This window comes from Lissotriton vulgaris, chromosome 3_2 (assembly GCF_964263255.1).
Source record: "Lissotriton vulgaris chromosome 3_2, aLisVul1.2, whole genome shotgun sequence".
Classification (NCBI taxonomy): Eukaryota; Metazoa; Chordata; class Amphibia; order Caudata; family Salamandridae; genus Lissotriton; species Lissotriton vulgaris.
Window position 1 is genome coordinate 4,489,519 of NC_141690.1, and position 13,158 is coordinate 4,502,676.

Sequence of the window (13,158 nt, forward strand, 5' to 3'; positions counted from 1 at the left end):
GGAGTACATAGCGCTGCGCCCGGCGTCACCCGGCTATTTATTGATCCACGCAGACCGGGGGCCTTTAACTAAGTATCAGATGGAGCGCATAATGGGGGCGTGCTTGTCCAGGGCTGGCCTCCTTCACTCGGGCAAAAAATATTCCAGCCATTCGTTCAGGATTGGGGCCGCTACCTCTGCATTCAAATCAGGCATGGAACCGGCAGGTGTGAAGAAAGTGGGACGCTGGGAGTCCCAATGTTACAAACGCTATATTCGCCCTTGAGGGATCTATGTTGTAGAACACAGCTTGCAGTGTTGTGTGTGAATTGGTTTCGGTGTATTGCAGTGTTTTGCATTGTTTGTACAATAACATAATGGAGGTATTAATAAAAATACTGAGTTGAAACGTGTCCTTTGTTTTATCAGGGTCCAGAGTGTGGGTCATTGGGCATTCGGCCATCTCCAGGTTAGCCCGTTGGGCATCGATCAGGAACAGCATTGGAACAGCCTCATGAACAGACTTGAGCACTCCCTAGCTACGCTGGGAGCCCCCCCCCCCCCCACTTGTTTGGTGATACATCTGGGGGCAATGACCTCACTAACTCTGGAAGGACTTGTCTGCTGCAAATGATGAAATCTGATTTGGGGGAGATCAGTAAGCGCATGGGGCAGTGTGAGCTCTGGTGGTCAGAGATCGAGCCGCGTAGGGTGTGGGATGGGGCGAAATCCTGCGAGGCGGAGGAGAGATCCGGGAGACGCTTTAACAGCTCCATGCACAAATTTCACGGAGCAGAGGGGCCTGGGTTTCATTAGACACAAAATGATCCAGGAAAGGGTCAAAGGTTGTTATGAAGCTGATGGGGACCCCTATCGCCTGTAGGGTTGGACTTGTTCCTGTTAGACAGGCTGGAAGCTTTAGAACAGAAAGTTTGCAGGTAAGAGACAAAGAGCAGGGTAGTGGGGGGTCCTGGTGGCGACGGTGGCCGCCTCCAGGGTTTAGGCGGAGTTACAAGGCGATCTGGAAGCAGATGGGTACAGAAGGGTACCTCAGCGTAGCACATAGGGGTGCCAGAGCCTAACACCAGGGGCCTCATGGGAGGTTCCTCGAACCTGTGTCGGCGCCCCATTAGTCCTTTGGGCGGTTGTGGGCCTGAGTAACCGGGGGCTTGCCTAGCTATGCTCTGCCCCAAAAGGGGCGTGAGTACAAGGGACCAAGGGTCAGGTGATCCTGGAAGGGATTACCAGAAGGGGCAGCACATAGGTGGTTCGCCGCGGTGCTGCTTGGCTCATCAGGCGGGCAGGTGGCGAGAATACTACCTGCCCTTTGGATCGCCCGTAAGCTAACCCACAATGATTACATAACGTTGTATGTAAAAAACATGCAGCAGCTTTTCCCAAGTTAACACTGGTGTGGAGTGTTTTATTTGCGGGATGAATGCTAAGAGGGGTGGGGGCCTGTTGCCATGATGTTACTATGTTGCTGCCCGAGGCCGCCGTAGGGGGCACTCAAGAGGGCGGCACTCTAGTGACATTGGGCTTCCCCCGCCCCATTTTCACCCCCTTCTTGTCCCCGAAGGGGGGGGTGGCGAGAGGTGGAGTCTCGTGGTGGTCGTGGGGCGCTACATCCTGTCCGGTGCACCAGGCAGGGCGAGTGGTACATAAGTCCAGCTCGCCATTTTACCTGCCTCTTTGATGCACCGGACGCGCCGTGGATACCTCTGGAGAGGACACGCAATCTCCCACCCTACTGCTTCCCCAGCGTGTCGGCGTAAGGGATATGGCCAGAACTTTTTAATGTTTTAATTTTCGTTGCAGGCGGAGTTACAGGGCGATCTGGAAGCAAATGGGTACAGAAGGGTACCTCAGCGTGGCACACAAGGGTGCCAGAGCCTAACACCAGGGGCCTCATAGGAGGTTCCTGGAACCTGTGTCGGTGCCCCATTAGTCCTTCGGGCGGGTGTGGGCCTGGGAAACCAAGGGCTTGCCTAGCTACGCTCCGCCCCGAAAGGGGCGTGAGTACAAGGGACCAAGGGTCATGTGATCCTGGAAGGAATTACCAGAAGGGGCAGCACATAGGTGGTTTGCCGTGGTGCTGCTTGGCTCATCAGGCGGGCAGGTGGCGAGAATGCTGCCTGCCCTTTGGATCGCCCGTAAGCTAACCCACAATGATTACATAACGTTGTATGTAATAAACCTGCAGCAGCTTTTCCCAAGTTAACACTGGTGTGGAGTGTTTCATTTACGGGATGCATACTAAGAGGGGTAGGGGTCTGTTGCCATGATGTTACTATGTCCAGAGAAGGACATACAATGGATTAGGTAGCGTGACCCCCTAACTTTAACATGCCTTGGAGTGCTGACTTGAGAAGCTAAAAGCTAGTTTTATTATTTTTCCTTCCAACTAAATTGCCCCACTTTTCTGATCCTCATTCACAAATTAAATTGTTGTTCCCAGATGCTGCTGTACTCACTTCTTAAGCTGCTTCCGGATAAACCTGCTTTCCGGCTGTTTCTTTGGCACTTGTACCCCAATACTTGCAGAACACACCAAATTGCAAAAAGCTAAGAGGCCTTTAGAGTAAACTTCATTCTGTTCTACCTACGATAATTTGCTCCGTTCAACATGCAGATAATCTGCAGTTACACGTGGGTCTAAACTCTTAAGTAGATTCTGCTCCATCAATGTCAACATCCCACTTTGCAATTTTTAGAAGTTCTTGAACGGGCACCAATGCCTTCACACACAAAAAATGAGAAGAGCTGAGGACACTTAGAGCTTTATTGAGCTGAACAGAAACAAAATCTTACTTCAGTCACTCAAAGGGCATCAGGCGGCCTTCGCAATGATCAAAAGACTCATAAAAAATACCATGAGGAAAAACACCCACATGAAAAACCTATCCATCACCTTGGCCACCTTTTTCCACTCAATTCCTTTGATTGTGGTTGCTCTGTGTTCCCTAAAGCAATTTGTGATATACTCAATATTCCTTGTTAATATTTCATAATGCGGGCAGCAGTAAGCATCGACTCTCTCTAGGCTTCCACCCAGCGCCCCTGGAATGCCATCCAGATGTCCATTTTGCTCCTTCTGGATGACAATATCGCAGACACAGTCTTCATTTTTGGGCAGTTGCCTCTTCGCGCCTTTGTAGGAATCATGCCCATTGGAGGCTTTTTCGTAAGGTTTAGAGCCATCGCTGTTCAGATTGCACTCATGCTCTCTTCTGTTTGGTGGGCCAGTACAATTCTCACCCACATCATACACAAAGAAGATCTTCGACATGTAGTCCAGTATCACCACCCTGGCCCACTGGGGCACAGGTTTAGCTTCTGCCCCACAGTGGTGGATGTTCATGATAATGATGGTGAGCGCAGTGGATGCGGTGATCATTGTCATGGTTGCTATGTAATATTTACCTGTGAAATGTAAACAGAGAAAAGTACTGGTCATTTATAGGGACCCTAACGAAAAGCAATCAATATGTTGCAATCAATGAGATAAATCCTTTTTTAACTTGTTTATATTGTGCTGCCACCCTGTACCTTTTGAAGCAATATGCATAGATAGAAAACTACATTTGAGGTTTATTAATTGTACCACACAGGTTGCCAGTCTAGGAATTTCAAAACATCAGTCTATATGTTGAAGGCAATACCATCTGTATACGTTAGATCATATTGTAGTAGGTTTTATGAAAGAAATGAATTGGTAACCGATTATGAGATTCATGTTTTAAGATATTTTGTATTGCTTTCAGTATGTACATAAGTCATCTTTTCTCAAATTTGACAATATTGTTTGTTGTTATTATTGCAGCCCATCGACTACATATTATATATATATATATATACACACACACACCCACACACGCACACACACACACACACAGAGACACACAGAGACACACACACACACACATAACAGTTACTTCAGTGACAATTTTTCATTTTTCACCCTTGTTGGTGCGGTCAGTACAGTGTATCTCTAGAATTGTGCTTTAGGATAGTTGTCCTTCTTCAGTAGAGAGCAACACATCGTTTTGGGGGTGCTAGAAATGCTGTCCAAAGACTTCTTAGGCCTTTGTACTGTTCACTGGGCACAGGTCCATCAGCTAGAGCTCATCAGCTCATTAGTTCAAGGGAGCCTTTTCCCCAAAAAATAGGGTCAGGCCTAAACCTTCATTTTCAAAACTTATAAGTCACCCAGGATAGGGCCTGTAGCTCCCCGCAGTTCCAACGCCGGACCATGCATCGCCTCGTGTCTCTGCCAGCCTAACCCAGCGCAATATATCTCGACTGGGATAACCGGACCAGCTCCACGCATTGCAGATCAACCCAAGTCGTCATGAGCACCATGGCTTTACCAGCAAGCTCCATATCAACAGTTTCTTGACACCAGCCAGTGTAACTGAACACAAAGACTGCATCGCTCTGCAACCATTACTTACAATACTCTTGTTCAGCTGGCCTAACTGGTTCCCTGCAGCCGGCCTGCACTTCATCACAGTTCACCTGAACTTGTGACTTTGTCCCAGTCTAGTGCAACCACTTAACCACAGATGGCACGTTGTGCTTATTGGTGCTATCTTCACTGAAATATATCCCAGTTCTACTGATTGGATTTTTGTTGTTTTGATCTTGTTTTATTTATTAAAATGTACTCATTATTCCAATTTGGTGTGGGACTCTTGTGTGGTGTTCTCACTTTATTACTGTTTGAAGTGCTGCAAACATGCTTTAAATGTTGCCGCTAAGTTAAGCCTGACTGCTCTGGGCCAAGCTACCAGAGGGTTGACCACAAGTTAATTTGGGGTTTGCTTGTGATTTTATCCATGTATGCTGCATAAGATGGGTTTCACCCTCTCAACCAAAATCCATATTTCTTACAGTTATGGATAAAGTAAGTACTATTCAGAAAGAATATAAAAGAAAGTTTGGTTGGTTGCAAGTTGGTGCAAAGAAAAAAACCTGTGGTGCATGAAGAAAACAACATCCCTTGTTTACAAAAAACTTGTGAATTATAGAAATAAGATGTGATGTAGTAAAACTCAAAGCTGGACAGCCTAAGAACATGGATTAGGCTGTCCAAAGTTTGCATGATATTGGAAGGTAATGTCAATCAATGGTCATGCAATTGTGCCTGCTTACAAGACATGTTCATAGGTCTGTAAAAGAAAGCCAGGCAAGATATGGGGTGGCACAAAGGCTATCATAAATGTTTTTTTCTGTTTTAACTTCTGTATAAGAAAGTAGAAGTTATATATTACATTATACTATGTGTTGGGTACAGTTTTCTTTCATTACCACTTATTATAACTTGGTACACACCATGCACTCTCTTTCCATCCCATCTTTCCACCGGCTCTTGCCCTGAGTCTCCCGCTGTTTTCAGAATGTTGGAGTGCTTAACTGTGAGGACTCCATTGCTTGTCTTAATAAGATGTCCACTTCTAATAAAACATGCACATATTCCTCTGCTAGCTGGATTCTTTCCTTATTCTGTGAATTGAAAAATCGCCTCTGGGCCAGAGAGTTCTATGAAAATAATAGCATTTTATGTTGTGACCCAGATCTAGTTAAATCCTGCATCCATGGCTCCCAATAATAGTACACACCACTTACCAATAAGTGGCACATTCTCCGAGGGTGGCATACTCTCCGCAACCATTAATTGGAAAACCGTCAATGCAAGGAGAACGGTTACACCCAGAGATACTTTTTCGCCTGAGTCGGCTGGGAGGTAGAATCCCAGAGGGGCCAAGAATGAAATCATCACACAAGGTACCAGCAGGTTGAATATATAGAAAATTGATCTCCGTTTTAAAATCAAAGTGAATGTGACATCCGGGTAGGGCTCTGAACAGCAGCCATAGGTGATGACATTCTTGACGGCGGGCATCCCATGCATTTCCCACTCCACATTTTCCACAAAGTCAGAAAGATCTCCATGGTCCAGTGCATTGATGATGTCTACTTGGTTGCCATTGTAGGTCCAGGATCCAAAGGTGAGGTTACATTGTTGACTGTCAAAGGGGAAATATGACACATCCAAAACACAGGAGCTCTTTGTAATCGAAGGTGTATCCCATGTAATTTTCCCATCATATCTCAAAACCACATTTGTATTGACTGGTTCTGAGAATTCATCATCAGCCCTAGGAAAAGAAAAGTAGTTTTTAGAAAAAAAATAGTAAAAGCTTTAGAACTGAAAACCTGGTTATGACACTTTCACACTTTTGAGATAAATACAATTAAAATGCATTGACAGAGAAATGTCTAGACAACCTTAGGACATTTAGAGAAATATCATTGTGCTATACCGGAAAATACCAAAAGTATAAAAACTATGTATGTATAGGGAGTGAAAAATAGTGAGAGGCATAGGATATTAGATTCAGTTGTCTTTCACACATGAAGGTGTTGTGTGTTTATAAGCATTATGTAAACCCTACGTGGTAGACCCTTTGCGGCCCTTCGGCAAATGTAGGTATGGCCAATGTTCTAATTCTGGGCCGAAGGCACAGACAACGTATGACCCCTGCATGTCCCTCAGCTTACCTGGAGATGCTGCATATCAGGCTCATAGCAATGCCAGAGACTATAAGGCATATATTTCTATTGTTGTTGTGAGTTCTGGTAACCACAAGCACACACACACACACACACACACACATACACACACACCAGAAATCCACACCACTATTTTTATACGTTTTTTTAAGCCAGTTTTAGTGCTGGATAAATGAAATTAAATAATTGCAACATTCAGTAAAATTGTGGGCAAGCAAAAGAAAAAAACCTTTTTAATGAAAGTCAGCAAAGTTTTAAATGTGATACATTGTAAGAATTTGTACATACTTAAATTCTGTGCATCAAGGGGCGTGGCTAAGCCGAGCAGCAAGATGGCCGCATAATAAGGTGGCTCTGCCGGCAGAGCACATAATCCGTATAAAATCCGAGGCCTGGCGTACAATCCACGTTTAAGAAATACCCTACTTACCCTCTGGCAATAACTTGTGGACCTCCAAACCGAGAAATCCGATGAGAAGCGGCAAAATAGGCCTGTATAGCGCCTGGCGGACACGTCGGGGGCACACAGCAGCTGAGATCACCGGCAACGTGAGTCTGAGACCACCCTACGACACTGCCGCATAAACTGTTCACTTCGGAAGCGCAGTCCGGACGCGAGCCGTACGGAGCGCGGTGACAGAGGGTCGTGGAACACAAGCGGTGGCAAGACCTGACCCAAGATGGCGACCCCCTGCAGCCGGAGACGCCCTTGAACATGCTCGGGAGCTGAGAGAACCGGCATCGAACATCGTCCGCGGGGAGTCCCGCTGGCTGGAGAATCCCTGTTCTCCCCCCCGCCCGCCGCGGTCGACTAGTTCGGCGTTGGCCCGTGGCAGGCGGAAGCGGGCTGGCATGAGTGGCGGGGCCGGTGAATGAGAGCGGGCATGGTGAAAGAGGGCCGCCGACGCGGAGGGCAGCCCTGCTGGGACAGCATGCAGGAGCGATACCAGCATGAACGTAGCCCCAGAGCTGCTGCCTGCTGAGAGCCTGCAGTACCTCCCGCTGTACTCCCCCCTCCGCTCACCACAGGCAGACCCCATTCCCGGGGGCCTCAAGTCTCGGAGGGAGACTGATTTACTGTAACATCCTGAGGTCCCACACCGGTGATGGTCATAAAATGGAGCGGGCCTAGCCTGGACAATTCACGGTGACAGAGGAGAGGTGACAGCAGGGAAGAGGCCCTCCCTCTGGATAACACAACACAGGGTATACGGTCCATACTGGGCAGATGCCCTAGAGAGACTCGCCACAATTGGCCCCACCCTAGTACACCACAGCACTGGTAATAAGACGGTAGGAGTGAACAATTCTAAAGTCCACACTAGCCACATTAGAGCAGTAGCTTAGCAGATGCCGGGAAGGGGTTGAGCTGAGGAAGGCCATAACAGCCCATACAACCTGCATGAGAAGCTGTTTGGGGTGAAGCCGGAGCGACACAGAGACTTACTGTGGGTATCCTGCGACACAACCAATGGCACAACAACTGCCTGCCCTCCAGAAACAGCAGCGACTGCAGCAAGCCCTGTTTGGCCCTGGCCGGACGACGCGCAGGGCCACCCTTGAGACACAGGCCAACCCACCCGAACTGTAGTAACAATGGGTACACTACCAGTGGTGTGACTCTGCAGCATTGCAATACAGAGCAACTTACCCACACCTAAGACTACCCTATACCACACTTGATGGGAGCAAAGCGTAACCTCAGTGAAACAGGAGCAGCGAGAGGGAGGGGATAAAAACTGTCTATCATTATGGGGAAGGCCGAGAACAAACAATCGAAACTCACCTTTGAGAAAAGATCAACACGCCTTCAGGAACCTCTAACTCCTTCGCTCACAGTAGTCCCCGAGACCCAAATGGACTCAGATCCAGACAATGACATCTGAGCAATGCTGTGCGAGGTGCGTGGCAGCTTGAAAACCATTGATACCAAATTAGACAACATGGCAGAACAAATGGATCACATGAAGCATGAAAGTCGAATAGACACGCTGGAACAATGAGACTCGGAGGATTGTCAAGAAACGTCATGTGGAAGTAAACTCCGCATGGAGAGAGTACTTGAAGTGATTAAGGTACGCAATGAAGATTTGGAGGCGAGGCCTAGGAAAAACAACATCTGTATCAAGGGGATTCCGGAATCGACAAATATCCAAAACATGGCACGATATGTAGAAGACCTGCTCCGGGACCTGTGCGGCCGACTTCACCCCGATGTTCTTAGTAGAACGAGCGCATCGCACCTTGGGTCCCAGACCAGCTCCAGGAGCACCCCCCCCCCCCCAAGACCAATCATTGCCTGCCTGCTTAACTACAGGGACACAGTGTTGAGATCCGCCAGAGAGAAAGGGGACGTTCAATATCAGGGCAACAGAATTGCGCTTTACCCAGATTTTACCCAGGCAGTCAGACTGCAAGACGAGAATTCACATCGGCCAAAAAACTGCTTCAAAAGACTGGTACGAAATATGCTAGGATGTACACAGTCAAATTGAGAGTTCAAACCGGAGAAAAGCCTCTGTTTTTCACAGACGCTAACGCTGCCTTGAAGTTCGCGAAACAGCATGCCAAGAAGAACCGACAACAAAAAGCGGAGGCTTTACACAATCCTAACAACCAGATGAGTGACAATGACTGATAACATGTACGCCTTGGGGAAATGTATGTTATGGTTCCGGGGGAGCCACTGTTGTTAACAATGTATGCCAGAGCCGTCCATATACGCTCTGCCACCCTGTCCAAGATTGACAGGGCTGTTAGCTGGCAAACACGCGCCCCCTGAGGGATGATTCCCTGTTCTATGAAGTTCTACGGGTTCCCTCACTAAGGAAGATGTTCATTAAGGGATGCACAACCTGATTGGGGGGTTGGTGTGGGTGGGGAGTTATTGTTTGTTGTTGTTTGATGCAAGACAATACAGTCATGGAATTATATGATTTCATTCACAGTCAGCGGCGACTAAACACAGCAATATGCAGACATACACGTATGACAGATAGTGAATTCCATGCGAGAAGGAGGACAAAGTGGGGGAATGAACCAGACAGGGACACATCTGCTATGACCTTAGAATTGCCGTTACAGCTGCCTGTCTAAACTCACATACTTTACTTTGAATGTTAGGGGTCTGAATGACCACCGAAAATCCAGGCTTGTGCAATCTTACTTATCTGGACACCAAATTGATATTGACCTCCAACAAGAGACTCACCTCCTAGAGGTGGCAGGCACAAGACTGTCTGCTGCTCGCTGGATTGAAGTCCATAGTGCGGGCTACTCTAACTATTCCAGACAGGGTGGTAATTATCATTCGTAAAGGGGTCCCCTGGCAGACGCACCAAACGATTAAGGATCCAGAGGGACGATTTCTCCTCTTAAAAGGTACATTATATCACCACCCGCTGATTATAGCTAACGTCTATGGGCCGAATATTGAGAATCCCATTTTCTCTCAACACCTTTGGCACAAAATCCAGTCTATGGGAGACGCTGCACTACTCTGGGGTGGGGACTTCAACATCACGCTCTCCCCTCACATGGATAGGGAAGGCACAGCACAGTCCCCATCACCCCCATGCAACAACAATATTATGTAGTACAATAAAAGACTATGACCTATCTGACCCTGGCGGGCACTTCATCCCACGTTGAGGGAGGGTACCTGCATTACACACCAGATTGAAAAGAAATTACATGATCTGGAAGAACAATATTGCACAACCTCAACACCCTCTCTATTGGCTAAGATATGCAATGCACTCATGTCCCACCAAGAGGAGGCTGAACGGGAACTCACATTTTCACACAAACAGGCCACAGCCTGTAGATATGGAGAAGGGGACAGACCGAGCAAGACACTGGCCAATCTCCTACGTAAAACCAGGGGCTGCCCAATCATAACTGAATTATCTAACGCGGAGTGGGAGCCAATCCGCTCTCCACCAGCCAGCCTTGATAAAATGCTCAGTTTTTATGCACAATTGATACCGGCTTGACGGATACCTTATTGAATGAATATTTGGACTCCATAGCACTGGTGTGGTTTGAAAGAGCCCAAGAATACATGGATATGCCCTCTACAGTAGAGAATATCAAACAAACAATAGGGGGAATGCCAGCCGATAAAGCCCCTGGCCCTGACGGCCTGACAGCCCAATTTGATAAGGAATATGTGGAGATTCTAGCTCCTCGCATTCTGGCGGTGTACCACGAAGCCATGGAAGTGGGACAATTTCCTCCTTCGATGAGAGAAGCTCTTATTATAACAATTTAAAGCCAGATAAAGACCCCACCCACCGTGACTCCTATCGCCCAATTTCGTTAATAATTATAGATGTAAAAATATTTCCAAACTTTTAGCTACCTGAATGTAACTTTTGCTTACCCGAAAAGTTTTACCAGACCAATCGGTTTCATACCAGGACGGCTGACATCTCACAATCTCTGGCAAGTATTTGCTTTATTGCACTATTTAGGACCACACGTCCCTGCAATTGCAGCCCTGCTTGATGCCACTAAGGCATTCGACTCCCTGGAGTGGAGTTTCCTCTTTCCTCTGCTACATTGAAAAGGTCTTAGCCCCATTTTTATTAAACAGATACAATTATCGTACACAATGCCCATGGCGCGAGTTAGAGTGAACGGACTGGTCTCTGAACTCTTCCACATAACCTGGGGCACAAATCAAGGCTGTCCACTTTTGCCCCTTCTTTTTGCCATCGCCACAGAGTCACTGACAGCCGGTATTCGACAACATCTCGCACACCGCAGTATAGGGTTTACCTCACGTGGCTTGTTGATCTCCCTCTACGCTGAGGACATCACACTTTACATGACCGGCCACAGGGAAAATCTGGCACTTATGACGAGGGAACTGATCAGGTATGGGGAACTCCGGGGTGCGAATAAATTGGAGCAACTCTGTCATATTTCCCTTAACTTCCGGAACTCGCCCCTTCGAGACGGGGTATCCCATCACTTGGGCGACAGGTCCAACACGGTATCTGGGTATTTGACTCAGTAATAATCGGACTGAGCTGTCGTCCGAAAACGATGGCAGGACTATTAACTGGATCACGGAAATGGTACACAGATGGAAGAAACTGCCCCTCTTATTGATAGGGCGCGTAGCACTGGCCAAAATGATCATACTGCCCAAGCTACTTTACCTTTTTGTTAATATCCCCATCCCACTAAGGACACACTTCTTCAAAACACTGCAATCCCTTATGATCGAACTAGTATGGGTCGGGAAACAACCCAGGATTGCGTGGGAGGTACATCCCCTACCCCAATCCCAGGGGGGACTGGCCGCACCAGATTTTGTACTATATGCCTATAGCGCGCAGGCTCACTTACTTCACTATTGGGTACACCCTACACCCTTTCAAGCTCATGTAGCTATAGAAATGGATAGAGCAGCACCACTGCCACTGGCCACGCCATTTTTCAAGCATTTAAAAGACAGCAAGAGAGAAGGTTGACACAGAGGATGCGCAGCGCTGGGCCTGGGCAGGACTACGCAAAAGAGAAAAGATAGACACACTATATGCTTCTACGATGCAGGTAGCAAGTCACCCACAGATTCCCCCTGCTGGGAGAGCGCAGGGCATGAGAGAGGGTGACACAGCTTAAGGTATGCAAAGGCAAGGACCATTTTCCTGCAAACACCTTCTTGACAATGGAGCAGATATGCGGACAGACTCCCCCAACAGCAGCGGACATGCTCCTATATTACCAGCTGCGTTCTTCTTGCAGGAGTAGATTTAACACATTCCCATATCCCCCTCCGACACTGGCTACTCTGGAAAACGTATTGGCGGTCGACCACGGCCGCAAACTGATCACCCACATATATGATATATAACGCAGAGCGAATCCCCACTAATCATCCCTGAGGCTAAAGCAGGGTGGGAGACAGAGACCGACAGAAGCATTACTGGACATAAGCTACCTTGTACGCCGCTGGCGGCGTTGCTGGGCGACAACACTGATATTACACCCAACCGCAAGAGGCTGACTGCGATGTTGCTAATCATGGCGAAACGCCAAGTCGCCATTCATTAGAGAGCGTCGCGACCGCCGACTAAAAAAAATTGAATAACTAGTGTCACACATTGTAAAACGCAACTAGAGACATACAGGGAACAGCTACCAGTGAGATCCCGTCCCCTGTGTTTTTTGGAGTCATTTGTAGACTGGCTAAATACTGTGGAATTAGATGAGTTTTAGCAGGCACAACTGGTATATAGGCCCCACCCTGGAGCAAGAGTCTGAGATCCCACCACATATTATTTATTTATTTATTTATTTTATTTTTGATATTTCTAAAGCGCAAACAAAGGCCGGTGGGCGTCTCGGTGCTAGGTATCTGAAGTATTTACCCTAAGAGGCAGGAGCGGGATCTATTGATTAAAAAGCCAGGTCTTGAGTTGCTTACGAAAAGACCAGAGAGAAGGGCTGGCTTTGATCAAGTGGGGAAAAGTATTCCACAGCTTTGGAGCTGACACCAGAAATCTTCTGTCACCCCATGAAACAGTTTTAGTGCGGGGAACCACAAGATCAATTAGACTTGAGGAACGTAGTGTTCTAGACGGGCGATAG

The 13,158-nt window shown here is 47.5% G+C and overlaps 1 protein-coding gene across 1 annotated transcript in view; it reads right to left on the minus strand.

Moving 5' to 3' along the window:
- Positions 1-2,747: 2,747 nt before the first annotated feature.
- Positions 2,748-13,158, minus strand: part of CHRNA9 (cholinergic receptor nicotinic alpha 9 subunit) — a 118,063-nt gene continuing 107,652 nt past the window's right edge. Inside the window, exons 4-5 of the mRNA XM_086964501.1 lie at positions 5,608-6,140; positions 2,748-3,402 (exon numbers count right to left, since the gene is read on the minus strand). Coding sequence (XP_086820627.1) covers positions 2,810-3,402; positions 5,608-6,140 — 1,126 coding nt within the window. The 3' untranslated portion in view covers positions 2,748-2,809. The remainder of the gene's footprint in view (positions 3,403-5,607; positions 6,141-13,158) is intronic.